This window comes from Sus scrofa, chromosome 4 (genome assembly GCF_054392235.1).
Source record: "Sus scrofa isolate SSC_HxYL_T2T_F1_AM1 chromosome 4, Sscrofa_HxYL_maternal_Yorkshire_Landrace_v2.0, whole genome shotgun sequence".
NCBI classification, from domain to species: domain Eukaryota; kingdom Metazoa; phylum Chordata; class Mammalia; order Artiodactyla; family Suidae; genus Sus; species Sus scrofa.
Genome location: NC_139386.1, coordinates 100,023,864 through 100,051,379, shown reverse-complemented (window position 1 = coordinate 100,051,379; position 27,516 = coordinate 100,023,864). Strand labels below are relative to the sequence as shown.

The 27,516-nt window shown below is 53.9% G+C and overlaps 2 protein-coding genes and 1 pseudogene across 8 annotated transcripts; all 3 read left to right on the top strand.

Moving 5' to 3' along the window:
* The first annotated feature begins 557 nt into the window (after window positions 1-557).
* AQP10 (aquaporin 10) lies at window positions 558-3,891 on the top strand. Of its 4 annotated transcripts, XM_013997036.3 has the most exons (7): window positions 558-685; window positions 797-977; window positions 1,631-1,757; window positions 2,305-2,442; window positions 2,548-2,666; window positions 2,913-3,130; window positions 3,594-3,891. In XM_013997036.3, exons 2-7 carry the CDS (start codon window positions 873-875, stop codon window positions 3,790-3,792), a joined length of 906 nt encoding a protein of 301 aa, XP_013852490.1. In that variant the 5' UTR covers window positions 558-685; window positions 797-872; the 3' UTR covers window positions 3,793-3,891. The 4 variants fall into 4 exon arrangements, with proteins under 4 accessions (XP_013852490.1, XP_084876335.1, XP_084876336.1 ...); XM_085020210.1 differs by lacking the exon at window positions 558-685 and having other exon boundaries at window positions 2,019-2,442; NM_001128454.1 differs by lacking the exon at window positions 558-685 and having other exon boundaries at window positions 873-977; window positions 3,594-3,792.
* A 962-nt stretch (window positions 3,892-4,853) lies between these two features.
* ATP8B2 (ATPase phospholipid transporting 8B2) lies at window positions 4,854-27,485 on the top strand. 4 transcript variants are annotated; one of them, XM_085022868.1, is made up of 29 exons: window positions 5,307-5,390; window positions 5,905-5,997; window positions 7,469-7,536; window positions 9,722-9,780; window positions 10,161-10,274; window positions 10,406-10,504; window positions 10,771-10,832; window positions 10,936-11,008; window positions 11,282-11,352; window positions 11,602-11,681; window positions 12,892-13,050; window positions 13,278-13,366; window positions 14,931-15,127; window positions 18,615-18,823; window positions 19,699-19,742; window positions 19,979-20,144; window positions 20,292-20,480; window positions 20,630-20,745; window positions 20,829-20,993; window positions 21,077-21,188; window positions 21,337-21,442; window positions 21,565-21,709; window positions 21,865-22,048; window positions 22,194-22,417; window positions 22,688-22,771; window positions 23,116-23,361; window positions 23,514-23,652; window positions 24,784-24,914; window positions 25,379-27,485. In XM_085022868.1, the coding sequence occupies exons 3-29, from the start codon at window positions 7,506-7,508 to the stop codon at window positions 25,655-25,657; spliced, it is 3,573 nt and encodes a 1,190-aa protein (XP_084878994.1). In that variant the 5' UTR covers window positions 5,307-5,390; window positions 5,905-5,997; window positions 7,469-7,505; the 3' UTR covers window positions 25,658-27,485. The 4 variants fall into 4 exon arrangements, with proteins under 4 accessions (XP_020945416.1, XP_084878994.1, XP_020945417.1 ...); XM_021089757.2 differs by lacking the exons at window positions 5,307-5,390; window positions 5,905-5,997 and adding an exon at window positions 4,854-5,035; XM_021089758.2 differs by lacking the exon at window positions 5,905-5,997.
* LOC100737036 (uncharacterized) overlaps window positions 26,296-27,516 on the top strand; it is a 16,000-nt pseudogene continuing 14,779 nt past the window's right edge.

The following is a 27,516-nucleotide window of genomic DNA, read 5'->3' as shown; positions in this document are numbered from 1 at the left end:
TGTGGTGTAGGTCGCAGATGAGGCTTGGATCTGGCGTTGCTGTGGCTGTGGTGTAGGCTGGCAGCTGTAGCTCCGATTGAACCCCTAGCCTGGGAACCTCCATGTGCTGTGGGTGTGGCCCTAAACACCCCTCCCCCCCTACAAAAAAAGAAGTAGGAAGTGGCTGTGTGTTAAGCAGAGTAAGAGTGGCAAGCCTCCACAGAAATGGAGGTGGAGCTCCGCATGGGCACGAAGCCCTCAGATGGAGCCATGGCAAGAGAAAGAGCATTCTTTAGTCAAGGTGAGACCACATGAAAGTACAAACCCTTGTGTAGGTTTTATTCCTGCATTCTTTGGCCCGGTCTCTCTGGACGCATGTTGCATTTTCCAAACATCCGAATGGTTTGGGGAAACTCTTCACATTCCACTTGAGAGGCACTGTGGAATCAGACAGAGAGTCAGAAGACCTGGATTTGAGTTCAGACTTAGCTATTAACTAGCTGTGTGGCCTGGGGAATTTTCAGGCTTTCTCAGGATCCTTATCTGAAGAGTGGGCACAATAGCACTCCTTTCTACAGGTCTTGTATGAAGCATGGTACTCCCTCCAGTGTGTCAGCATAGGAGAAGGCTCCTCTTGGGAGGAATGAGGATGAAAGACAGATACTGGGCAAACTCCAGGCTCTGTTTTTGTAGAGTCTGCCCACAGGTAGTCTTCCGTTATCTCTATCCTCCCCAGCTTCCACTCCTGCACAGATGTTAGTTGCTGTTGCTGAGCTAATTGGGTTTAAAGTCTTTTCCTTATCTTTTCCTCTGACAGACAGGAGCTAGCTATGTGACAGCAGTGTGCCTATGCAGACAGAGGGAGCAGCGACCAGAGGTCGGGTGTCCTCACCATGGCCTACACTCTGTCCCTGGCCAAACTCAAGGAACGGCTCCGGATCCGCAACCTCCTGGTCCGGCAGTGCCTGGCAGAGTTTCTAGGTGTGTTTGTGCTCATGGTAAGCAGGGTAACTGGGAGAAGGAAAGAGGAGAGGTGGGCAAAAGTTTTGGGCTCCTCCTGGTGTCCTTAGCCTTTCCTGTCCTGCTACAACTCTCTATCATTTCTGTTCCCCAATCCCCCAAGCCTCCCTGCTCTTGTCCCTTCTATTCCTTTCCTGATCCCTCATTTTTATTCCTGTCCCTTTCCGTCTTTCCCTTTCCACTTCTCCCATTTTCCCCTTCCCCCTTTCTTTCCTTTTCTTCCTTCCTTCCTTTCTTTCTTCTTCCTTCCTTCCTTCCTTTCTTGCTTTCTTTTTGCTTTTCAGGGTCACACCTGCAGGATATGGATGTTCCCAGGCTAGGGGTCAATTTGGAGCCACAGCCACAGCAACTTGGGATCCGAGCCACATCTGCACCCTCCACCACAGCTCACAGCAATGCCAGATCCTTAACCCAATGAGCGAGGCTGAGGATCGAACCTGCGTCCTCATGGATAATAGTCGAGTTCATTTCCTCTGTGCCACACAGGAACTACCCACCCACCCCACCCTGTCCCTGTTTCTGCTTTTTCTTGCTGATCCGGTAAGTCCTTCCATCTCTCTTGGCCACTCCCCTGTTGGTCTGCCGGGCTCCCTATTCCTTTTTCCTTCTTTATCTTTCTTCTCCCCAACAGCTCTTCACCCAGGGGTCTGTGGCCCAGGCAGTAACCAGTGGAGAAACTAAAGGCAACTTCTTCACCATGTTTCTGGCTGGCGCTCTGGGCGTTATACTAGCCATCTACGTTGGTGGTAATGTCTCAGGTGAGGAGGGTGAAGTCTGGTCATTGGATGGGGGAGGACATGCAATTGAGAGTGCTAATAGTGAAAAGGCAGATCTCATGTGACTCACAGACATTATCCTTGAATGTCCTGGCCCGAGATATGCCTTTGGCCAGGTTCAGTCCCTTCCCTATCTGTATCTCGATATCTCCCTTCCTCACATTCATTCTCCGATCACATAGGCAGAAATCTGTGCCAAGGCATCAACTGTAAGTGCTCTCCTCTTGTGTCCCTCACCCGCAGGCCCCTGAGATTTGTGTTTGCTCAGGACCTCACCTGCTCATCCTCCAGACAGACACTGCATCAAGCACTGTAGTTGAAAGAGCAGACAGACCCAGCTTCAAACTTGGCTTCACTGTGTGACCTTGACAAGTTGCTTAACCTCTTTGAGCCTCAACTTCCTAATCTATCTGATGGGAAGAGTAACATTTGTCTCAAGAATCGTGGGGAGGAGTAGCAGTGTTACCTGGTGACAGTGCTTGGCACTGACACTTAATGGATACTGGTTTTCTTTTCTTTATCCTTGAAGGGGGCCACCTGAATCCAGCCTTCTCCCTGGCCATGTGTCTCTTGGGACGCTTCCCCTGGGCCAAGTTTCCCATTTACTCCTTGGTGCAGTTGGTGTCTGCTTTCTGTGCCTCTGCAGTCACCTATGCACTCTATTACGGTAACAGAGAGAATGGGTTGGGGGCACCTGTGTGTGGGCAAGGGTGCCTCAGAGCAGTTTTGAATGAGCCAAGATGGACATCTTGGGTGTCCCCCTACCCTGCAGATGCCCTACAGAACTATACAGGTGGGAACCTGACAGTGACTGGTCCCAAGGAGACAGCCTCCATCTTTGCCACCTATCCTGCCCCTTATCTATCCTTGAGCAATGGCATCCTGGATCAGGTAGGTGTAAAGGGGTGACTTGGGAAAGTCCGAGCCTCTGACCCTGTCCCCTGGGACCCCAGCCTATTTTTCCAGCTCTGGGTGGGATGGGGGGTTGGATTTATATTTGCACCCTACCTTCACCAGCCGCCTATGTTGGACAAAGATGGAGTAACAGGGGCTGGTGGCCTGGAGTATTTAGGTGAGATGGGGCAAACGGAGCCCCTGGCAGCTGAGGGGAGCCCCTCTGCCTCTGTCGCCTCAAAGGTTCTGGGCACCTGGTTGCTGATGGTGGGGATCTCAGCTATCCTGGACACACGGAACAAGGGAGTGCCTGCAGGTCTGGAGCCTGTGGTAGTGGGGTTGCTGATCCTGGCCATTGGGCTATCCATGGGTGTCAACTGTGGGTACCCGATGAACCCTGCCCGGGACCTGGGCCCACGGCTCTTCACCTATGTGGCCGGCTGGGGTCCTGAAGTCTTCAGGTAGGAGATGGCCTCCCCTGGTGCTGTTCTTCCACTCGCATCCCTCTGCCAAGACCTCTGACCCTGGGCCCCAGTTCCCTCCTCTTAAATAGTTCTTTTGGCCTCTTATGCCTCTTCTAAGCCCCAGTTCTCCTTTTCTCTTTTGTCCCCTCTCTCCCCTTCTACCTTTTCACTGAACCAGTAAGATTTAGAGGTTGTGTTCTTGGGCACATCACATTACCGATTTGGGCATTAGTGACCCCATCAAGAAAATGTTTACATTCATATAATTCTCTAAAGAAAGAGGCTAGACCGAGCTCTCCTGGGGTCTCCTCCTCTCTAAGTGCTATGCTTTGCTGCCAAAACACCCTCTTTCTGGTGTCTATCACCCCAGGAACTGCTTTAGGGAGTTGTCCTATTACCCCCAGTCCTTTGGGGGAAGGCTAAGGGACTCACCCCTGATACCTCCCTCCTGTTCTTGCAGCGCTGGTAATGGTTGGTGGTGGGTGCCTGTGGTGTGTCCTCTGGTGGGGGCCGCTCTTGGCACAGCCACATATCAGCTGCTGGTGGCTCTGCACCATACTGAGGACTCAGAGACAGCTCAGGAAGTAAACTGTGCCCAACCTGAAGTCTCAGCCAGAGAAAGTCCTGCTGCAACTCAGATGTGGACGAGTAAGCTGTGATTCTGACATGACAGTTCTCATGGACATTGAAGATGGCTGGAGACCTCTGCCTGATGACAAGACGTTCTTTCTCTTTATTAATACACCAGGCCCTGGGAAGCTTCTCTGTTTATTCATTTAGTCATCGCTTTCTCCTAAACTGAGGAGGATCAGGTAGAGCGGGATCCCGTTTAGGACCCAGGCTTTTCATCCCCTCCTTCCCCATGCAGGTTTTCAGACCCCAGGACTTCCAGGAACGTAGTTCCTCAAAGTAGCCGCAAGAGGGTGCGCACCCTGGAAACCGGATTGGGAAGGCTGAGGGAATCTGCAGGGTGGTGGAGGCCATCCATCCAGTTCGGAGCATAACGCAGGGGACCTCCTCCAAAGCTTAGTCCCCACTGCCTGACTTTCAGTTCTCTTAACCTCAGCGCCGTCCGCCTTGATGCTCACTGGGGCACCTCGCCTAGATTCAGCCACCCCCAGACAGTAGTTAGGAGTGGGCGAACAGCCTCCACCAAGGGGGCGTGGTGGTACGGGGAGAAGGAACACAGCCGCCAGTGGAACACAGCCATTCAAGCGCCTAGAGTCTGGGGGAGCTAGGCGGAGAAAGTGAGGCACGAGCCAATGCCTAGACTTTCCAGACGGTGTCATTCAATCAACGGGTGAACTACAATGACATGAGCCAGGGCGAGGAGAGAAGGTGAAGGGACAGAGGGCTCCGAGGGAAATCAGTGTAGGGGCAAGGGACAGCTGGCGCGGAGGAAAAATCTCGTCGCTCACCGCTTCCCAACTCTCACACACCTCCTTGAAGAAGACGCTCTTTTAGCAGAGAAGCAGCGTCCTTCTATTTCCACTCTTTAAAAAGCAAAACTCAGCCCTACCTTGCCTCCAGACTTTTTTTTTTTTTTTTAATGCGGGATAAATCTGGGAGTGGGTGGGCGGGCACCGCGGCCGCGTACCGCTGAGCATGCAGGGGTTAAGACCCTCCCCCTGCCCCGCACAAAGATGGCGGCGCCCGCCTTCCCTCGCCCTCATCCCTCCCCAAAACCCCCTCCCGCCCCCCGCCCTCTCCCGCCACCTCCGTCACTTCCGCCCCGCCGTGGCCGAAACTGACACAAAGTAGCGGGCCGAGGCCCCGGGGGGAGAGGGGCTGCTGCTGGGGGGGCGGGAGCCCGCGGGGAGCTGAGCCGAGCGCCCCCCGCCCCAGCCCCCGGCATGGGCAGGACGGGGCCGCCGGGGCGGGCGCCGAGCGCTGAGCGCTGAGGTGAGGCGAGGCGAGGCGGGGGCAGCAGCCCAGGAGCGCGGGGCCGGGAGGGCAGGGGCGATGCGGCTGCGGACGCGGACTCCAGGCTGGAGGAGCCGGGGCGGAGGGTGTGGGCAGGGGAGGCCAGGGGACAGGGAGTCGGAGCTGCGGTGAGACGGAGGAGGACCGGGAGTGGATGACTGGAGAGAAGACGGTGTTGGGTGCCTGAGGGTGGGGGGAGATTCTGGAGGCCGTCCTCAGGATGGGAGGGTGGGGTGCTGAAGGGGCGCCTGGAGACGAGGAAAGGGGCACAGGAGTGCGGAGGAGAAGTTTATGGAGCAGCGGAGAGAGGAGAAGCGCCCAGAGAGTTGTGGGGGTGAGAGGAGTACCCGGGTCCGAGGGTGTGGGTTCCTGGAGAAGGGAGTTAGGGGATGTCGGCTTTGTAAGGTGACGATCTCTGTGCGTGCGGAAAACCAAGGGTGCAAACCTCTCTGGGAGCTCAGAGCTGGGAGTGAGTCCTGGGTCTGTCCTTGGCGATGGAAGGTGGCCAGGTGTGGTGTTGGTGGCAAGTGAGCTGGGGGTCTTGGATTCCATTCGCTTCTGTTCCCTGACCTGCCGATAAATCCCTGCGGGTTTTCTCTGAAAAAAAGGAGTCAGTCTTCCTGGATTTGGGTTGGAAGGGAGCAGGGGCCAGGCCTAGAGGAGGAGCCGTTTTCCTTCGTGGAGCTTTGCCTTCTTCCCAGAGCTGGCTATTTTTATCCCAAATGTGGCTGCAGAGGGGGCTGGGGCAGGGTGACGGGGCAGAGCAACGTGGCTGATGGGCCTGGGTTCAGAAAAGCCAGGCTGTATGAGACTGGGAAGGAGAAGTGAGAGAAAGTTCCTGTTCCCAGGTCTCCCACCTCCCTTTTCCTTCCCTAATACGGCCCCCCAGAGGGATGAAGTCTTCAGCCAAGCCAGCTTTCAGCCTCCCCAGGGTCTTAGAGGTAAAACAACTTTCCTGGTTGGTGTCCAGGCTCCTGACTCCTAAGAACCCATGTGTCTCCTTCATTAACTCTTTCTTTCTTAGGACTCAAACCCAGATCTTCAGGCTTAAAGCCTGATTCTTGATTGCCTCCCTTACCAGGGCGGGGCTGGCTTTGGAACTTGTGATGCCCACCCTTGCATCCTCTCTTTTAACCTCTCTCTCCTTGCCCCACCCTCCTATGACTCAGACTCTAGCCTGGGTGGAGACCCTGGCTGGGGGCCCTGGAGGAGGGCTTGGCATCTTGAAACGTGGTTGAGGTTTTTCTTCCTAAGCCAGGCACCCTTGGTTGCCAGGGTTGGGAAGGGTCAGAAAGGAAAAGGACTTCTGGCTCTGTATTGCCTGATCGGGGTTCAGGAAGGGAGTCTGGGTTAGTGCACGAAGAGATGGCGTGGGTGACAGGGCCTTGGCCAGAGTGTGTAATTATAGAGGTTGGGCAGACAGGCAATTAGTATCTCTTGGGGCTGACAGGCTGGCGGGGTGTTCCCAGGAGGCAGGAAACAGGGGCCAAGGGGGAGAAAGGCTTTCCATCCAAAGAAAGAGGAGGTGACAAGAGGAACCAGGACCTGGCTGGGAGTTTCTGGGATGAGGCTCTGTGACCCTGTCTTGTAGTCCAGGCCTTTTACCTTTTTAGGTGAAAGGAAGGACATGGGGAGATGGAAAGAAGCAGAGGCCCATCTGACTGATGCTCCCTGAACTTGCACCCAGTGCCCTACTGACTGGACTGGGCTTGGGGTGGGAGAAAGCTAGAGGGGTGGCTCCCCACTGGGGTTGAGAAGACCCCTCTGCTGGCCCAGAAGGGCAGCTGACCCAGACTGAGAGGAAGTGGTTTAGGGACTGTGTGCAGGAAGTAAAGGCCCTGCCTTTAATGTGAGCTCCCCTGGAGGAGGTGATAATGGAAGCCCCCAGTACTGGGGGGATGGGACAACTATAAGCTTTTTGAGAAGGGTGCAGCCTGCCCACCCTGTTTCCTGATGCTCTGCCAGGTGTTTCCTGGCTCATGTTCCCTCAACCCCACCCTTTGGTGGAAATTCTGCTTTTCAGTAAACACAGGAACCCACTCATTGCACCAGGAGGGCACATGGGGGCATCCATTGTCCCTGGGATGGGTACCTTGAGAGCTGTGCCCCTCCTGTCAATATCTGGCCTTTTCTCTCTGCCCACTTCCTTGCCGTGCAGATCTTGGTTTTTGCAAATCGTCAGTCCATGTTATCCAAGGTAGAGGCAGTGGGGAAGGTGGTGGGGAAGTCTCCTCTTCTTTCTCAGGGACCCATTAGGTCAGTAAGAGCAAAATGTTGATGTGGAGTTTGTGGGAAGGCTGGGGGCGGGGCAAGGTCAGAACTGGGGAAGAAAACCTTCAGGAGGAGTCTGAAAAGGGGAGTGAAGAGTTACCCTCAGCTTCCTGACCTCATGCATGTGTTACCTTCCTGCAGGGTCTCCCATGGGATTGCTGGGACCTTGCTGGGTGAGATGGCACTGTGTGCAAAAAAGCGCCCCCCAGGTAAGACAGGCAGGAGGGGGGTGGTGGAGGGGGAACCCTTGGGACCTTCAAGAGTGGGTGTTATGGCTGGAGAAGCAGAGGGAAGAGGGACAACCGGTAATGAGCTGAAGGAAGGTAGATTGCAACCCTTATCCATCCTGGGAGGAGCCTTAGGAAACCGAATTCTTCCTCTTGATCCCTAAACGGGGTTCTCCCCCAGGAGGGTGCTTAGTACCTGCCCCTCACCCCTTAACACCCAGACTCTTATCTTGGGGCACCTGGAGCTTCAGCTCTCTGGTCTGGGAGCCCGGGGTCCTGTGTTCCCATCTTCTCCCCTCTGTCCTCACACTACATCTCCCCTCATTTTTCCCTATACGCAGGTCCTCCTTGTTTTCCTGCGGGTGGGGGCAGGGGGTGGGAGGCAGCGGGATGAGAGCAGTTGCCCGGGACAACACTGGCCGGCCCCTCACCCGCATTGGCCGGGCTGAGGGAGGCGGGGCTCCGCGCTGGCTTTCGCCTACGCGGCGCTGGCAGGAGGCTGCCCCTGCAGTCGGGGGGAGCGGGTGGGGGCGGAGCCCGGGGCGTGCGCGCTGCGTCCGCGGAGGGGGGTGGCGGGGGTATCGGTGCTGCTGAGAGCCGTGTTGCCGGGTGCGGGCGGCCACGAGGATGGCCGGGGCTGCAGGTGGGGCGCGCGCCCGACGGCCGGGGCTCCCCTCTGAGCGGCCGCAGCTCTTGTGCCTTCCTGGGGGGCCGCCCCATCGGAGCCTCTGAGGCAAAAAACAGACCGACAGGCAGTCCGTCCTTCCCCGCTCAAACTGGGATCATGACGGTCCCCAAGGAGATGCCCGAGAAGTGGGCCCGGGCCGGGGCGCCCCCCACCTGGAGCCGAAAGAAGCCCTCTTGGGGGACAGGTAACGGGAGGCAGCGACTGGTAGCTCTCCGAGCCCGAAATTTTCCCCCTCCCACCCTGACATTCTCTTGTCCTGGGCCTCCCCCAGCCTTCTCCGATCCTCTCCTCTCCAGACCCAGAGATCTGGGCTCGGGAGGGTCCCGTTCCTACCTCTCCCTTTGCATGGTCTTTGGTGACTGCGCAGGCGACTCAGCCTGAGGGGGTCTCCTCTGGGGAAGTTTTGGGAGCAAAGTGACCGTGCAGGTTAGGAGCACTCTGGGTAGGCAGAGGATGCCGTGGTCTGAGGTTTTGTTAATGCGGTGTGCTCTGCAGGGGGCTTGGGAGGGAGTGTGGGAAGGCGCCTGGAATGCTGCCTTTGGCACCAGGACAGGTTTGTCATTATGTTTACTGCCTAACCAGAGCACCCCCCTTTTTGGCCTCTGGTCCTGACCACAGGAGATGGCTGGAGAAGCTTTCCTAGGACACCCCCATGTTCTGGGACCTGAACTTGTGCCTGCAGTCCCAGACGTGCCAGTGTTCAGAATAGGTGTAGCTCATTTGTTACTCAGCGACTGATGTGTCGTTGAGGGGAAATGTGTGCAGATGGCACAAGAAAGGATACAGTTTGGAGCAACTGCTTCCAGTACATCCCATTCCTCCCTCTTTCATCCCTGTCTCAGTCTGCGTGACCCATATCCACGACCCCCCCCACACACACACTTGAAGATGAGCTTTGAAATAAGATGATGTCATTGTGGGCCAGTCAGAAGCTGCTGCTGGTGACATGTGACAAGCAGAGGTTTCTGTAGAGAGGACTGCACGTGGGGCTGGGATGCTGCCGCAGAGCAGTTTCAGGGCACGGTGACCCTCTGTCTTGCCACCCAGCCCGCCCCTTAGGTTAGGAGGAGGGCAGTACCGTGGCTGGAACTGCAGGGCTTCCCAGGGGAAGGAGGCTTAGTGTCTTCAGCCGTTGTTCCACTGGAGCTTCCCAAGATGGTTAATTCCTACAGCATTAATCAAAGGGATGGGGGAGAGGAACGGAGTGCCCCCAGTGGAAGACCTTGACAGTTGTTGGGGAGGAAAGGAGAAGGCATTTTGTCCTGTCCTGTGAATGTAATGCCCGCAGAACCAAGTGGTCAGGCTGGTGGGGACTAGAGGGAAGCATTTAGTGACACCTCAGGTGTGGTGCTAACTCCTTAGGACTACTATGGAAAGAACCAAGGGCCCTCAGGAGAAACCCCACAAAGTAGGGTGGGTCTGACCAGGTGTTGGGCCAGGCCTCAGTTTGCTCCTGACTGTAGCATCATTCTGTTGCAGAAGAAGAAAGGAGGGCGCGGGCCAATGACCGAGAATACAATGAGAAATTCCAGTATGCGGTGAGTGGCTGGTGACTGCCTCTGCCCTCCTTCTGAGTCAGAAAGGGGAGAGGTGCAGGAGCATCCTAGGTTGGGATGGAGGGCCGACTGGGAGAATGCTTGCGGGGGGAGCCTCTGGGGGGGGTGTTGGGGATGGGGGGCAGCTTCCTTCCCACTCTCCATCTGCTACTAGCTGAATTTTTCATGCCTTCACCTGTCAGTGAAGCAGGATACATTGACCCCCATGAGACTCCTTTCTCTCCTCCTTCCCCCTCCCACACCTGTGGTAGGTAGTTGGCTTTTGGGGACAGAGGTTTGGAAAGGGTAGATAGGTTTGGAACCAATCTGGTTCTGGGCTGAGGCTGGAGGCTGCCTCATTATCTTCTCTCCCACTGCCACAGAGTAACTGCATCAAGACCTCCAAGTATAATATTCTCACCTTCCTGCCTGTCAACCTCTTTGAGCAGTTCCAGGAAGTTGCCAATACCTACTTCCTGTTCCTTCTCATTCTGCAGGTAAGTGACTGGTGGTAGACCCTTTGCAAGTAACTCACAAGACCAAATAAAGTCAAGGAAGAGAAAGGTGTAGAGGGAAAGAGGGCGTAGGATGGGGCCTCAGAGGTATGCATTCTCTTTCCTTTTCTCAGTTGATCCCACAGATCTCCTCCCTGTCCTGGTTCACCACCATTGTGCCTTTGGTCCTTGTCCTCACCATCACAGCTGTTAAAGATGCCACTGATGACTATGTGAGTTGTTTTCCTTCTTAATTTATACCTTTCCACCCCCCACCCTACACCCTCCAACTCACCCTCCTGCACCCAGCACAATTCCTTGGTGACCTTTCCATCCCTTACCTAGTCCAGTTAGATCCATGATATCTTGGCTGAGAGTAGGGTGGGGGCGTCAGGGAGAGCATAGACCTGTGGACAGGTGGTACCAGCATGGGCTGCAGTCCACGGATCATCTAAGTTCCTTGGAAAAGGTGTCCTACCTTTCTTTCCTCTCTTTTCAGTTCCGCCATAAGAGTGATAACCAGGTGAATAACCGTCAGTCTCAGGTGCTGATCAATGGAATGTGAGTGCCTGTTGGGGACCGAGGGCCTTGGGGAGGAAGGGGGTCCTCTGGGAGCTTCTCTAGTTACTGACAGCCTCTTCTCCGTATTTTCTCATTGCCTCAGCCTCCAGCAGGAGCAGTGGATGAATGTCTGTGTTGGTGATATTATCAAGCTAGAAAATAACCAGTTTGTGGCGGTAAGGGACAAGGTGCCCCTCTAGGCCCCTCTCCCTTTTCTTTGGCAGAGAAGGCTGGGTCTTTCGTGATTGACTGTTGCCTCTTAAACACCCATGGAAGGAAACCTTCTTGAGAGGGAAGTTTCTGTGTCATGTTAATATGCCTCCTTTCTAGCCGTTCACGTGCCTTGAACTAAGCAAACCAAGAGTGCTTAGTGGAGGGAGGGATCATCACAGTGTCCACTGGGGGTGAAGGATTGGGTCTTTGGCCTTCTCATTAGGTTTTCTTTCTAGGCGGATCTCCTCCTCCTCTCCAGCAGTGAGCCCCATGGGCTGTGTTACATAGAGACAGCAGAACTCGATGGGTAGGTCCCATGTTCAGTGTCACCCTCTCCTTCTGCCTCCTGAGGGGTAACAGGCTTGTTTTTGAAAGAGGTTCTGAGGTCTGGGATCTGTGCCTTTTGGAACATTTAGGGGCACAGAAGGCTGTGGGAGTGTGGAAGTATGACCTCCCCTACAATGCGTGGGGATGGTGATGCTCCACCATCGGGTGCCCCCAGAGAGAATCTAGAGGAGAGGGAGGGAACCAGGACTCAGGAACACTGTCCTTCCAGAGAGACCAACATGAAAGTACGGCAGGCGATTCCAATCACCTCGGAATTGGGAGACATCAGTAAGCTTGCCAAGTTTGATGGTGAGTAGTTTTGGAGAAGCAGCTTTCAGGTAGAGGAGGCGGGTTTGGGTTTGGGGGTTTTAATACCTTCTGTTTTTGGCTTTTTATTGCTGTGATTATGCAGCTTCCTGAGGTTTTTTTTTTTTGGTGGGTGGGAGAGGGGGTTCAAGGAGGTCAGAAATGCCAGGCGGCTGGCTGTCACTTTCGAATTGGTGATCATTTCAAGAGATCTTCATGGCTGAAAGCGCCTTCCTTGCTGTACATGTTGAGAAATTCAGCTCATTCTTATTTCTTTTTTTTTTTTTTTTTTGTCTTTTGTCTTTTCGTCTTGTTGTTGTTGTTGCTATTTCTTGGGCCGCTCCCCCGGCATATGGAGGTTCCCAGGCTAGGGGTTGAATCGGAGCTGTAGCCACCGGCCTACGCCAGAGGAACAGCAACGCAGGATCCGAGCCGAGTCTGCAACCTACACCACAGTTCACGGCAACGCTGGATCGTTAACCCACTGAGCAAGGGCAGGGACCGAACCCGCAACCTCATGGTTCCTAGTCGGATTCGTTAACCACTGCGCCACGACGGGAACTCCTCATTCTTATTTCTTATTCATATACACTCCTCTGAAAGACAAACTATGTAGCGTGTATGAGAAAAAGCCCTCCTGCCCTCCAATTCTGGCCACCTTAGGTAGCCAGGGTAACTGGCAGTTTCATGTGTCTTCATCCACACTTTTCTCTGTGTTTATACAGACATGTGAGCGTAGGTCAGTGGGGTCCTACTGTACGAAAACCTCTGCAGCCTGCCTTTACTTATTCAATTCATCATAGGTATCTTTTCACATTGTCAGGTAGAGAAACTTACGTCGTTCTTTTTAATGATGTGTTTCATAGAATTGATACATCAATTTACTCGGCTCTTCTCTGACTATGCAGCTGTTTCCATTCTTTTGTTCTTCAAAACATGCTTCAATAAAATTGTCATGAGCTATGCTGCCATTTCTGTAGAATGAGTCCCCAAAGTGGGATTATTGGGTCCAAGGTATGGGAACTTTTAATGGGAGTTGATGCTGCCTCATTCCTATCCCAGAAAGTTGCGTCAGTTCACACTCCCACCAGCAGTGTGTGGATGGGCCCAGATCCTGACACTTTCCATCCTCAGCTGCTTTTTCTGTGTTGTTGTCTTTTGGTCAAGACACAGATGGCACCTCGAGGGGGGGGCACTCTTGTCGTCCGTGCAGGTGAAGTGATCTGCGAACCTCCCAACAACAAACTGGACAAGTTCAGTGGAACCCTCTACTGGAAGGAGAACAAGTTCCCCCTGAGCAACCAGAACATGCTGCTGCGGGGCTGTGTGCTGCGAAACACCGAGTGGTGCTTCGGGCTCGTCATCTTTGCAGGTGAGCCTCCAGGGGTCCAGGGAAAGAGGAGTAAGCGTTGGTACCTGTACCCTCCATCAGGAACGGTGGTATGGCGTGTAAGGTGAAAACCCTCCAGACCCGAATCGAAGCCTCTTGTCCAGCCAGTGTTCTCTTCCACCCTGATGTCCCATAGCCTGGGGACCCTGGCAGAAGCCCAGAGGCAGATTTTTTATTTGGCTTGCCCAGCCCTCGCCATTCCTTTCCAGGTCCTGACACTAAGCTGATGCAGAACAGCGGCAGGACAAAATTTAAGAGAACAAGCATTGATCGCCTAATGAATACACTGGTGCTCTGGGTAAGGCTTCCCACATATGGTTCCTGCCCCCGCCCTGGGCAGGTCCCTTTCCAGCCACCTCTCCTCCCTGGTCAGTAGTCAGGCTTCAGGTTTTGGCCTTAAAGCCACTGGCAGGTCAACCACTCAAAGACAGTATTTATTTCAGGCTCCTTTTGGACTTGGAAGATGTTATTTTTAAAACCTTAGGAACGTGCATGAATCAACAACTTAAATTTAAGACAAATCTTTCCTTCTCTGGATTCCAGTTATGATGATGACTTAGTATAGCATGTGACCTTCTGTTTGCTTTTGCTGGGGACAAGGAGGCCTTCATGGGGATGGAGTGGGAATTAAAAGAAAAATCGCCATTTGGAGGACAGATAACGGGGTCTTTTCCTCTGACTTCCAAGAGCAGAGGATCCCAAAGGAAAAGTTTCTGTTTTAGTTTTTGGCAATTCCTGAATCTTTCTCTTGTTGGGCTAGAAATCTGAGCTCCTTGTCAGGCTCTCCTCCCCTTTTTGCACCCTTACTGCCTGCCCCCCACATGCCAGCTTGGGAAGGCTGGGCCAGCTTCTAGTGAGACTGTTTCCTTCCTAGCCTTAAAGGGTTTGCAGAAACCCAGCCGGAGAAGCTCTCAGGCAAAGGCTCTCATCGCCCCCTGGTGGTCCTTTGGCATCAGGATGGTTCCTGCTTTGTTTTAAAGCATCCAGAGTGGAGGCAGCTATGGAGATAGATGTCTGAAATCACATAGTGGTTTTGTTTTTTTGTCTTTTGGTTTTTTTTTTTTTTTATTTTAACCACCAAAACTTTCTTATGATCCTTCTTCAGGGACTGTAAGCTTTATAAGTTTTTTGACTATCAAGAAATCTACATTTATGATCCTGATTAAAAACTTTTTTTTAGCAATCTGTATGGGATAATGAACATGACAGAAACTTGGCTTTTTTGTTGACTTGTGGAGCTTAGCTCAGGTAAACGGATTCCTTCCAATAAGCTTCTTTGGTGTGTTGAAAGTAGTTCACCCCCACACTTACCATCTTTGAGGACTCCTGAGGGTTCTAGGATGTCAGAGTGGGAGCTATACAGCTGTTTCAGCCTCCCCAACATACAGCTGAGAAAAGCATCAGTGAGAAAGCCATTCGATGGTCGGTGGCACACTAGGACCTGTCACCAGTTCTGGGAGCTTCCCATTAGAGCATGCCACCATTTTTTTTTTTTTTTTTTTGTCTTTTATCTTTTGAAGTCTGCGTCTGCAGCATATGGAAATTCCTAGGCTAAGGGTCGAATTGGAGCTGTAGCTCTTGCCTCCACCACAACCACAGCAGTTCAGGATCTGAGCCATGTCTGCGACCTACACCACAGCTCACAGCAACACCAGATCCTTAACCCACTGAGCGAGGCCAGGGATCGAACCCACAACCTCATGGATACTAGTTGGGTTTGTCATCACTGAGCCACAACAGGAACTCTAGTGCATGCCACCGTTTTAAAGATACCTGAGCACGAGTGGTGGCCTTCAGGGATGCACTTGGTTTGGAGGGCTTCCTAAGCAGCAGCTTAGCCTCGGCTTCTCATTCCTCCATAGATTTTTGGATTCCTGGTCTGCATGGGGGTGATCCTGGCCATTGGCAATGCCATCTGGGAGCATGAGGTTGGGACACGCTTCCAGGTCTACCTGCCCTGGGATGAAGCGGTGGACAGTGCCTTCTTCTCCGGCTTCCTCTCCTTCTGGTCCTACATCATCATCCTCAACACCGTCGTGCCCATATCACTCTACGTCAGGTATGTGCTTTCTCTGCCCTAAGATCTCTCCAGGGAGCTCAGGTCATCCCTCGGCAAACTTCTCTTTTCTGTAAAGATGAAATCCTTTGGGTCCTCTTCTTCCTGTGCTGTGAGCATTTTATGTTCTCCATTTATCTTCGTGTGCAAAGCAAACTTCCTCATGGTTTCCTGGCACTTTGGATTGTATTAGAAAAAAAAATCATTGATTTATTTAGCACATATTTATCGCATGCTAGGTGCCATGGCACATACAAAGATATATTAGGAATGGAATTCCCTGGTGGCTCTGTGGGTTAAGGACCCAGCGTTGTCACTGCTGTGGCACAGGTTCGATCCCTGGCCTGGGAACTTCTGCATGCTTTGGGAGTGGCCAAAGAAAACAAACAAAAAGATATATTAGGAATGGATCGCCTTCTCTCCAGGAGCTTTAGCCTAGCCAGGGGAGGTAAATCTAAACATACTATAAAACAGCCCAGGGGACTATATCCAGTCTCTTGGGATAGGATATGATGGAAGATAATATGAGAAAAAAAATGTATGCATATGTATGACTGGGTCACTTTGCTGTACAGCAGACACTGGCACAACAATAAATCAACTGTACTCTAATAAAAAATAAAACATTAAACATATTCTAAAACAAAATGGGGTGTTCCCTTGTGGCTCAGTGGATTACGGATCTGCATTGTCACAGCCATGGCACAGATTTGACCTCTGGCCTGGGAACTTTTTTTGTTTGTGTCTTTTTAGGGCCGCACCCACGGCATATGGAAGTTCCCAGGCTAGGGGTCTAATTGGAGCTACTGCTGCCGGCCTACACCACAGCCACAGCAACGTGGCATCCAAGCCGCAAGTCTGTGACCTACACCACAGCTCACAGCAACACCAGATCCTTAACCCACTGAGCCAGATCAGGGATCGAACCCTCATCCTCATGGTTACTAGTCGCGTTCGTTTCCACTTAGCAACAGTGGGAACTCCTGGCCTGGGAATTTTTGTATGCTGTGGGTACAGCCAAAGTAAAAAACACAGCAGGACAAAACAGAACAAAACGAAATGGACACAAGTGCTGTGAAAGTCATTCTGCCTGTAGTCTTATGCTTTCAGGTGAAGCAAGGGGACAGACGTTTAACATAGCCTTTGGCTTCAGAAGCAGCAGACAGGTTGGGGAGGAGAGATGCAAACAGTTAAGAAACCGAAATACCATCAGTTCCGCCGAGATACCACAGAGGCACAAAGTGCCATGAGGGTTGGAAGAGCATTACTCCCCATGCAGTTAATCAAGGAGAGCATCTCTGAAGAGGTGGCTGTTGATCTGGGCTTTGCGTGGTGGCTGGGATGGGTGAAGGTAGAGCCTGGAAGAGAGGGCTGGAAACAAAGGCACAGAGTTAGGGTCCTTGGAATGGTTCTGGGACATTTTGGCAGGAGCAGGGACCATGAGTGGGGGGCTGTGAGACAGAGATGTAGAAACATAAGCTTGCTCCCAATTGTGGAGGGTCTTGAATCTTTGCCATTGGCCTTTCACTTAGTAAACCGTTAAAAGATTCTTAAAAAAAAAAAAAAAAATCTAGGACTCAGCGTGTTAAGAACCTGAGGTGTCTGTGAGGATTCGGGTTTGATCCAAGGCCTGGCTCAGTGGGTTAAGGATTCAGTGTTGCTGCAAGCTGTGGCATAGGTCGCAGATTCAGCTCGGATCCGGTGTTGCCATGGCTTCAGCTACAGCTGCTATTCAGCCCCTAATCCGGGAACTTCCATAAGCTGCAGGAAGGTACAGCCGTAAAAAGAAAAATAATAGTAATAAAATACAATCTAAAGAATGCTCTAGGAAGTGTTGGCTGGCAGTGGCATATGGCATGAGTAGGAGTAAGAGCACGTCCAGGATGGTTGCAGGAAAGAGAGTGTTAACAGGGAGAATGAGCAGGAAGGGGAGGCCTGCAGAGGAAGGAAGAATGGTGAGAAGCGAGATCTCTTTTGTACTTAGTGCCTTGCATTTGAGACAAGGGAAACTGTGACGTTGTTAAGGAAATACTTTACAGAGATGCTCAGAACTCTTCCCATGTGTTGATTTTTGTTCACCCAGATTCCCCAGGTAGTCCTCAGATCTCCCCACTAAGCCCTTGAGTCCTAGTGACAGTGAGTAGGAGTTTCTGTGCTGTGGGTGGACAGTGGGGCTTTTATTGAGCATTGGGAGGAGACTCAGAAGACTCAAGGTTTAGTCCTGCCTACTCAGTAGCCATGAGACCCTGGGCAGACAGTCACTTGGGGCCTTAGTTTTCTCATGTAAAATAGGAATAATAACACACCCCCCATCCTCTTCCTAAGGACATCTTGATATAAGGTACTAGCTTGGGAAATACATTTTAAAAATTAATTTACAAATTTCAGGTGGTAGCATGTTCATCCATATCAGCACAACTCTGGTTCTTCATTACTATTGAAATGTTTTCTTGTTTGCAATCTGATTTTTTTTTTTCCCATCTTTGGAGTGTGTTGTCCAAGTTTTGTATCCAAGTTCACTGGAAGCCCATGGTAGCTGCCTAAGAAAGTTTCTAAAATCTCATCAGGTTACAGTGTGTATGTTTGGGAGGAGGGCGGAGGGGAAGCTTGACCAGCTGAGAGGGGAAAAGGCCAGGAGGGCTTTTCCAGCCAGCTCATTTTTGCGTGGTAACTGGATCCTGACGGCAGCCTCAGTCAGGTTGGAAGCAGGATTCCAGATGTGGCCCCTTTGCTTGGCTGTGCTGGACCTAAACACGAGGCCCTTTCTGAGATGCTGACACCCATATCCCAAAGGTAATGCCTAGTACAGAAGACGATGTGAACAGCCCTTGGGATGTCGAGAACGTGTGCCATTGTAAATTGGCATCATTTCCAAGACGCTCGAGGCCCTGCTCTCTTCTGGAGTCAGCATCTCAGTCTGCCCCGTCTTCCTTCTGCACACCCTGGGTCGGGGCGTGGAGCTCTGAGCCGGGTGGAAGGAGCGTGCTCAGCCTGTGTGCGGGCAGCGAGGGGCGGGCTTCAGGGCCTCCCCGGGCTCCTCTCCCTGCAGGGGCATCTGTGTTGCTGTGGCACGTGCAACACCCTCATTTCTCTTTCTCTTTTTTTTTTTTCTCTTCCTTCCCTCTTGCACTTTCTCTTGTTTTCTCTGCATGGTTTCTGTATTATTAGTCCTGAGGTAAGAACTGGTTGAGCGCCTTGTCTGCAGTCCCTTCTCCTCTGCCTGTGCCATCTGTCCCGCCTGCCTAGGCCCTTTGCACCTTTTTTGTCCAGAGAGCATTGGAGGGTCGGGGTCGGGGAGCCCCTGCGCCGGCTGTGCGCGGCCACCTCCACCTTCAGGCTCTCCTTGCCCTCCCCCGCCCAGGTGTCCGTGCCCAGGTGTCCGCTCCGTTCTCGTTTCTCCCCAGGCGGAGGGCCTGCAGCCAAGGCCCGAGGGGTGGGGGGCACCTCCTCCCCTGCCCACCCCAAGCCTCATCTCCTGTCCCCTGTGCAGCGTGGAGGTCATCCGCCTGGGCCACAGCTACTTCATCAACTGGGACAAGAAGATGTTCTGCACAAAGAAGCGGACACCGGCGGAGGCCCGCACCACCACCCTCAACGAGGAGCTGGGCCAGGTGGAGTACATCTTCTCCGACAAGACGGGCACCCTCACCCAGAACATCATGGTCTTCAACAAGTGCTCCATCAACGGCCGCAGCTACGGTACGGCTGCCCTACGGGGGCCGAGGGCTTGCATCTCACCCGGAAAGATCATGCTGCTGCCACACCCACAGTTGTCTCGCCGTTTGGGTTTTACCCCTTCCCTCCTTGGGTCTGTGGGCCTTGAAAGGGTCTGCGGGGTGCCCCGGGTCAGGAAGCAGACGCTGACGGTGCCTCTCGTCTCCTCTGCCGGTGCCCCCACCCCGATCCCCCATCTCAGCTCCAGGTGGTAGGGGAGCTCCTTGGCTGTTTGAAGTGAAGCCCAAGACACTGGCCCCTGGGCACCCCAGCCAGGTTGGACCTTGTCAGCCCGGGCAGAGGGCTAGACTCTCCCCATGTTGCTGTCCAGGGTCCTTGTGAGTCTCTGGAATGTGACCGTGGGCTTTCTGGTGTGGCCCCGCTGCAGTGACCTTGTGGCTGAGCTGCTGGGATGGCTTGGGGCAGGGTGTGTGGGGTCGACTTTTATGCAGTGAGCCCCTCTCCTAACTGCTTTCTGTACTAACTCAGGCCTCATGGCTAGTGTGTAAGGCTTTGTTTGTTGTGGGTCTGAAGAGCGAAAGGCACCCAAGGGGGCCTAGGACTCCTAGGACTCCTGGGGGCATGGCTGTGGACTTGGAGCTACCCCAGGGGGGGAGAGCTGAAGTGGGGATGGTATCAGGGGCAGTGGGTGTTGGGCCCTTCAGTCCAGGGGTTCTGAGGATCCAGGGTGCCTGTGCCTCCTGTCCCTCAAGTCAACTGTGTGAATCGTGTGACAATGACGCAGCGGTTAAGGTTGTGGGTTCCAGGTGCCTGCAGGGGTTCTGTACTGGAGGCTTCTCCCCCTGCTCTGAGAGCTCCAGCTCTGACGTTGCTTCTCCTTCTGTCCTGGCTGCGTGTAGGTGACGTGTTCGATGTCCCAGGACACAAAGCTGAATTAGGAGAGGTAAGGTCCAGCCTCCATAGTGACTCTATATGACAATAAACCCAGGGCCCCTAGCCATTGTGTGTCGTCTGGTCAAAAAATGGAAGCTGCTTGGAGGAGATGGGTGTTTTAAGGAACACTTGGTAGCAGAAGTGGGAATCTTGAGGTCCACAGTGGACAGGATCCTGGGGACAGCCCCTCCCTGGGAGGCAGTCTGGTGACCCCCCCTTTTCTGATTGCCCTGTTACCTGCTCCAGAGGCCTGAACCTGTGGACTTCTCCTTCAATCCGTTGGCCGACAAAAAGTTTTTATTTTGGGACCCTACCCTCTTGGAGGCTGTCAAGATGGGGGATCCCCATACGCACGAGTTCTTCCGCCTCCTTTCCCTGTGTCACACCGTCATGTCGGAGGAAAAGAACGAAGGTGAGCCAAGTGGCTGGCGTGCGCTCTCCCCACCCAACCTGCGCCTTTGTGCTTGGGCCACGTTCTGCAGTGCGGCTGCTGGGGCTTCCTGGGCAGGACCTGCCGCCAAGGGCTTGGCCACTGACACCATGTGTTCCTCCCCACTAGGGGAGCTGTACTATAAAGCCCAGTCTCCGGACGAGGGGGCCTTGGTCACTGCAGCCAGGAACTTTGGTTTCGTGTTCCGCTCTCGTACCCCCAAAACCATCACTGTCCACGAGATGGGCGAGGCCATCACCTATCAGCTGCTGGCCATCCTGGACTTCAACAACATCCGAAAACGGATGTCGGTCATAGGTGAGGCTGGGACCAGGGTCCCGGGGATTCGGGAGCAGCGTGCAGGCCCAGGATGGGTGCAATGTGCCGGGTGACCCTTGGTGTGCTGAGGTCAAGGGGCTCCAGCTGCCTGAGTTTTTCTGGGACTCTCTCCCCTGCCCCGCTCACAGTGCGGAATCCAGAGGGGAAGATTCGACTGTACTGCAAAGGGGCTGACACCATCTTGCTGGACAGACTCCACCACTCCACCCAAGAGCTGCTCAACACCACCACTGACCACCTGAATGTAGGTGTGAGGAGTCGGGGGCGCTGTGGTTCTGCTCTCCGTGCGGTGGGAGGGTGGGGGGCTGACCTGGACTCCTTCCCTAGGAGTATGCAGGCGAAGGGCTGAGGACCCTGGTCCTGGCCTACAAGGATCTGGATGAAGAGTACTATGAGGAGTGGGCCGAGAGACGACTCCAAGCCAGCCTGGCCCAGGACAGCCGGGAGGACCGGCTGGCCAGCGTCTATGAGGAGGTTGAGAGCGACATGATGGTATGGGCTGCCGGACGGGCCGAGGCGGGGCACGAGGGCTCGTGCCTGGGACTCTCATGCCAGGGACCCTGTGGTATTTTCAGCTGCTGGGAGCCACGGCCATTGAGGACAAGCTTCAGCAAGGGGTTCCGGAGACCATTGCCCTCCTGACGCTGGCCAACATCAAGATCTGGGTGCTGACGGGAGACAAGCAAGGTGAGAGGAAGGAGATTGCAGGAGGGCAGAGGAGATGGCGTCTGGACAACCCCCCTTTGGCTCCTCACGTGAGCCTCGGACGTCGGGCCAGAGAGTGCGCTGACCTTGTCGGAGGCCCGTCCATAGCTCCTGCGATCTCTCTTGGTAGAGACGGCCGTGAACATTGGCTATTCCTGCAAGATGCTGACGGACGACATGACAGAGGTGTTCATCGTCACTGGCCACACAGTCCTGGAGGTGCGAGAGGAGCTCAGGTAAACAGGCCTGAGGCAGGTGGATGCCCGCACTGCACGCAGGGGTTGGGCAGAGGCTCCACCACTGGGCTTGAATCCCCGCTCCTACCCTGGCAGACAGAGGTTTCATTTCCCCCTCACAGGAAAGCCCGGGAGAAGATGATGGACTCGTCCCGCAGCGTAGGCAATGGCTTCACCTACCAGGAGAAACTTTCTTCTTCCAAGCTCAGCTCTGTCCTAGAAGCTGTGGCTGGGGAGTATGCCCTGGTCATCAATGGGCACAGCCTGGTAAGTGTCACCATCCTATGCGTGGCAGTATCTTTTCAGAGAGCAGCTCTTAGATCTTACCTTGTGTCCATTTGCCTGGACTTCAGAGAAGCTGTGGTCTTAAAGAGTCCCTCCTGAAGAAACCTGGGGCTCTCTCAGTGCTCTCTGTGTTCCAGGCCCATGCATTAGAGGCAGACATGGAGCTGGAGTTTCTGGAGACGGCCTGTGCCTGCAAAGCTGTCATCTGCTGCCGGGTGACCCCCTTGCAGAAGGCACAAGTGGTGGAACTGGTTAAGAAGTACAAGAAGGCTGTGACCCTTGCCATCGGGGATGGAGCCAACGATGTCAGCATGATCAAAAGTAAGTGTGGTCACGTAGGTGTGTTGCCTGGGCACTGGGGCAGGGAGAGGGGCCCGGGGAGGAATGATGGGGATGGAACCATAATGTGGTGAGGTTCGGAAGTGTGTGGCCATCTCCTTCCTCTTGTCATCTCTTGTCTCTGCAGCGGCTCACATTGGTGTGGGCATCAGTGGGCAGGAAGGGATCCAGGCAGTCCTGGCCTCCGATTACTCCTTCTCCCAGTTCAAGTTCCTGCAGCGCCTCCTGCTGGTGCATGGGCGCTGGTCCTACTTGCGCATGTGCAAGTTCCTCTGCTATTTCTTCTACAAGAACTTTGCTTTCACCATGGTCCACTTCTGGTTTGGCTTCTTCTGCGGCTTCTCGGCCCAGGTAGTGAGCTCCCCGGTTCCCTGGCTTGCCTGTCCGTAGGCTCCCTGAGGACGGAGATTGTGTCTGTCCTATTCATCACTTGGTTCCCTTAGGGCCTAGCTGTTGTCTGATGCGTGCATTTTAAAAAATGCTTATTGAAGGATTGGAGAGGGAGTCCCATAAAATTCCTTAAGCCTCCACATATGCCAAATTGACTGTCTGCCTCCGCCTGAGGTGCCCTGTAGAAAGGCTGTGAGTTCACTCCTCTCTTGCTCCCTGTTCTCTTTCTAGACTGTCTATGACCAGTATTTCATCACCCTTTATAACATCGTGTACACCTCCCTCCCAGTCCTGGCTATGGGGGTCTTCGATCAGGTACGGGGGAGCTCGATGAGCGTACAGGTTGGGGAGAAGGACATTGCTTTGAGAGTCACCTGGTAGTGGTGGGTGTATGGCACTTGTGCCCAAGCCTGTGGTCCCTGAGAAGGCAGTTCTTTGGGCTGGGCAGGGTGTGGCTGGTTCTCCCTCTCAGCCGCACCTGCCCTGTAACTCCCCTGGGCCGCCGAGCAAAGATTGATGAGGGGTAGCTGGCTTGAGATTGGGCTTAGCTGTTGAAGAATTTAGAGAAAAGGAGGCAGGGATGGAGTCTGCCCTTGGCCATCCTGAATTAAGACTACAGCGTCTGAGGCCTCCCGTGCCATCCGGCCCTCTGCCCACAGGATGTCCCAGAGCAGCGGAGCATGGAGTACCCCAAGCTGTATGAGCCAGGCCAGCTGAACCTCCTCTTCAACAAGCGGGAATTCTTCATCTGCATCGCCCAGGGCATCTATACATCCGTGCTCATGTTCTTCATCCCCTATGGGGTGTTTGCTGAGGCCACTCGAGATGATGGTACCCAGCTGGCTGACTACCAGTCCTTTGCAGTCACGGTGGCCACGTCCCTGGTCATCGTGGTCAGTGTGCAGGTATGAGGTGATCCAGGAAGACCCCGCACCTCTGGAAGGAGTGAGCCTCCTGTCCCTGGGGCTGCCCTGAGCACTACAGTTCTGTGTCTGGGAGGGGGGGACGGAGTTTTGGGGAGATGCTCCTTCTGCCTGTGACAACTGTTTTTTTGCAGATTGGGCTGGATACTGGCTACTGGACAGCCATCAACCACTTCTTCATCTGGGGTAGCCTGGCCGTTTACTTTGCCATCCTCTTTGCCATGCACAGCAATGGGCTCTTTGACATGTTTCCGAACCAGTTCCGGTTTGTGGGTGAGTCCCCGTGGCTTCCTCTTGAATCAGTGAGGAATCCCAGCTGTTCTGGAACTAACAGGGTAGGTAGGTGTTTATTCAACACTTATGTGCCAGGTATTCCGCAAGGTGCTGTGGGAATCAGGTGTATCTAACCCAGACGCTGCCCCCTGGAGACCTCCATATTCATGAAAAGGAAGAATAGCCCTGCCAGGCGTGGGAGGCCAATGGTCAGCAGGCTTCACGGTCCCCGAAATGACTATGGGATGGTCCCACAGAGGGGGCTGCTGAGAGTGCAGCCAGAACTGGGGAGCCAGATCCCATGTCAGAGAGCTGGAAGTGTAAGAAGGCCGGTGGTTTCTAGGGAATAGAGAGTGCTCCAGCTAGGGTGAGGCAGGAGTACCCACTGAGGAGCAGTGGAAGAGAGGCCAGGAAGGCAGGCCGCTTGAGGTGCCAGAATGCCAGGCTGTCAGGTTTGCATTTGACGTCCAGGAGTGTCTCTCGCTCTTTTTTAAAAGACAGAGTGGAGAATGGCATCAAAGGATTACTTTAGAAAGATGAATGTTTCAGTGACCGCCAGTGAGGAAGCTACTGTAGCGATCGAGTGCAAGACTCTTCAGAACTGGTGCAGGGGCTGCGTGGGTGGCCAAGAGGGGCTGGTTGGGAGGTATGAGGTGAAAGGCTGATTTTCCAATCTTGGCATCTGTACTAGATCTCTTCATTCACTCATCCAGGGGGCATTCAGTCACCACCCTCCTGGATGCTGGGGCTGCAGCAGTTAACAAAACAGGCAAAATCCTTGCCCTCTTGGATCGTATATTTCAGTAAGAGAGACAAATAGGAGTTCCCACTGTGACTCAACAGGATCAACGGCGTCCCTGGCCTGGGACTCCACGTGCTGCAGGGTGACCAAAAAAAGAGAGAGAGACAAACTATTTACAAGTTAACAGATATGAATGCCAGAAACTTTTAAGTCCTATAGGGAACATCAAGCAGGGGTATTCCCTGGTGGCTCAGCATGTTAATGATCCGGGGATGACATAGATTTTGAGACTGAGGAAGTGGGGCTGCCAGAAAAAGAAATGGGAAACCCAGGGGGCTGCCCTCCGCCTGCTTTGTGACTCGTGAGACCGCTGACTCCTCTGTTCACAGGTAATGCCCAGAACACCCTGGCCCAGCCCACTGTGTGGCTGACCATCGTGCTCACCACAGTCGTCTGCATCATGCCTGTGGTCGCCTTTCGATTCCTCAGGCTGAACCTGAAGCCCGATCTCTCGGACACGGTGAGAAGCTGGGCCGTCTGGAGACGGACGGGGTGTCTGAAAGCATCTGGGCTTAAACATGCCTGAGGCTGCAGTGTCTTTTTTTTTTTTTTTTTGGTCTTTTTAGGGCCGCACTCGATGCATGTGGAGGTTCCCAGGCTAGGGGTTGAATCGGAGCTGCAGCCGCCAGCCTGCGCCAGAGCCACAGCAACTTGGGATCTGAGCCGTGTCTGTGACCTACACCACAGCTCACAGCAACGCCGGATCCTTCACCCACTGAGTGAGGTCAGGAATCAAACCCGCGTCCTCCTGGATGCTAGTTGGGTTTGTTAACCACTGAGCTATGCTGGGAACTCCAAGGCTGCAGTTTCTGCTAAGTGTGTGGGTGTGGTCCTCAGCCCTCCCCTTGGGCAGGGGCTCTGGATCCCTTCTCCGTGGAGATACTGCCCCACTAACAGGCTGCTTCCCTCCCGCTGCCCCGCCAGGTCCGCTATACCCAGCTGGTGAGGAAGAAGCAGAAGGCCCAGCACCGCTGCATGCGGCGGGTGGGCCGCACGGGTTCCCGGCGCTCCGGCTACGCCTTCTCCCACCAGGAGGGCTTCGGGGAGCTCATCATGTCTGGCAAAAACATGCGGCTTAGCTCCCTGGCGCTCTCCAGCTTCACCACCCGCTCCAGCTCCAGCTGGATTGAGAGCCTGCGCAGGAAGAAGAGTGACAGCGCCAGCAGCCCCAGTGCAGGGGCTGACAAGCCCCTCAAGGGGTAAAGGCTGGGACAGGGACGCCCCGTGCTGGTGATCAGCGCACGTGGGGCTGGCCGGCCACCGAGGGGACAGCGTCTCGGAACTGCGGGTCCTCTTTCCTTGCCTAGGTCCTCATCCCGTCTCCCCTGTAGACTCTGTCCTGCTGGTCCCTCTAGGAGCCACGGGTGCGTCCCCAGCTGAGGGTCCTCCCAGCAGCTGGGAGGGTGGAGGGGGCAGGCCCCAAAGGCAGAGTCGGAGCTGGGCATTGGGAACCGGCCCCAGTGGGGGATCAGATGTGGAACCAAAAACAGAAGAAAAAACTGTGAGAGATTTTGTCTGCCTCTGCCCTGCCTGGGAGTCCACAGGGAGACGATAATCTCTGTATTTTTTTACTCCCGCTCCCCAGAGGGGCCCCAGAGCCCCCGTTCCTGAATTACACAAGAATGTATCATGCCGGGAAGCCAGAGACCTGCTGGGGCCCTGGGCCCCTCACAGTGTGTGTGTGTGTGTCTCTCCTTGATTTGTGTTTGTGTCCAGTTTGGTTTTGTCTTTTTTATTTGGCAAGTGGAGGAGGCCTTTGTGTGACTTTTATGTCGTGGTTGGTGTCTTAACTCTCCTGGGGGAGAGGAGGCTGGCACATACGGGTGCCCCAGCCTGGCTGGATGTGGAATGGTTGGGGAGGAGCCCTCCAGCGGCTGATGCCCGTGAGGGACAAAGAGGCCGACCAAGGAGGGAGGTGCCTGTCAGCCAGAGTCTACAGGAGGGTCTGGTCCTGTCCTTCCTCACCCTGAGAGTGAAGTGCCACCCCCTCCCCAACACGTGTATCTCAACTCCTGGATTCCGTAAGTCCTGCTGGTATTGGGCTGGAGCCTGGGAAAGTGGCCCCATCCGTCTCAGTGACCTAAAGCGGGGTATGAAATGTAGGCCGAAAAACATGTTCTTTAATTTTAAATTTAGACCCAGGTTCATTAGCAGAGTCCGTCCCGACTTCCCTTCTCCCTCCTCATTGGTGTTTTCCTGCACCTGCCCCCCAGGACCTGAAGTGGCCCGAAAGGGGAAGCTGAGCACTGTGAGGTGAGGCTGAAGGGAAGCTGACCTCTGCTTCTCCCTTCCGGTAAACAAGGGGTCCCACCCGCTCCAGGCCTGTCATTGGGCAGGAGCTGGGGGGTCTGGTGGGGGCGGAGCAGGGGAGACGGCCGCTCCGCTCCGTGCCCGGCTTAGTCTGCACAGCAGAGCCTGGGCTCGCCTGTCCTTCGTCTCCATCTGCACCTAGGAAGCTCTTCCCCAAGTTCGGTGTCTCCCAAGTTGGCTGCCAAATCTGTCTTGGGAAGAACTGCTTCCTTGTCTTTGGTAGGGGAGGGAGTTACTCAGGAATGGTGTGGAGCTGGGAGTGTGGGGTATGGAGATCTCAAACGGTCGACGTGGGGGTCCCAAGGGAATTGGAGGTGGGTCGTGGTGAGGCGGGTGGGTGGGCAGGGAGTGGGGGCGGGGAAAGCGTGACAGGGAAATTCCTTTAGGCCACACGGTTTACAAACCCAACATCATGTCTGTTTGTGTGTCTCTCAAGGTGAGAGTCTGATTTTTATACCAAAGAGGAAAAGATTTTTTTTCATATTTGGTTTGTCTATATTATATAAATATAAATATATATATATATATATACAGTTATATATATATTATTTTTTTGGTTCTCTCTCATTTTTTAGGGAGGGAGGAAAGTACCAAGTTGCATTGAACTGTAATTAAGGAACATTCTGTATAATTTATGACACATTTCTATACTTGCAAAAATTATATCATTTTATGGATATAAGAGAAAAATGCCTTTTTATAAAATTCCGATTTCTGAGAAGTGTGCAGTTTGTCTCTTTTCTGAGGTTTAA

Coding starts and splice junctions, on each gene's coding strand:
- AQP10 (XM_085020209.1), top strand. CDS start 873: ATGGCCTACACTCTGTCCCTGGCCAAACTCAAGGAACGGCTCCGGATC. Junction 1,758..2,304: donor CGTTGGTGGTAATGTCTCAG/GTGAGGAGGGTG, acceptor TTATCCTTGAAG/GGGGCCACCTGAATCCAGCC. Junction 2,667..2,912: donor GCAATGGCATCCTGGATCAG/GTAGGTGTAAAG, acceptor GTCGCCTCAAAG/GTTCTGGGCACCTGGTTGCT.
- ATP8B2 (XM_005663380.4), top strand. CDS start 8,339: ATGACGGTCCCCAAGGAGATGCCCGAGAAGTGGGCCCGGGCCGGGGCG. Junction 13,051..13,277: donor CGGGCTCGTCATCTTTGCAG/GTGAGCCTCCAG, acceptor ATTCCTTTCCAG/GTCCTGACACTAAGCTGATG. Junction 24,915..25,378: donor AGCCCGATCTCTCGGACACG/GTGAGAAGCTGG, acceptor CTGCCCCGCCAG/GTCCGCTATACCCAGCTGGT.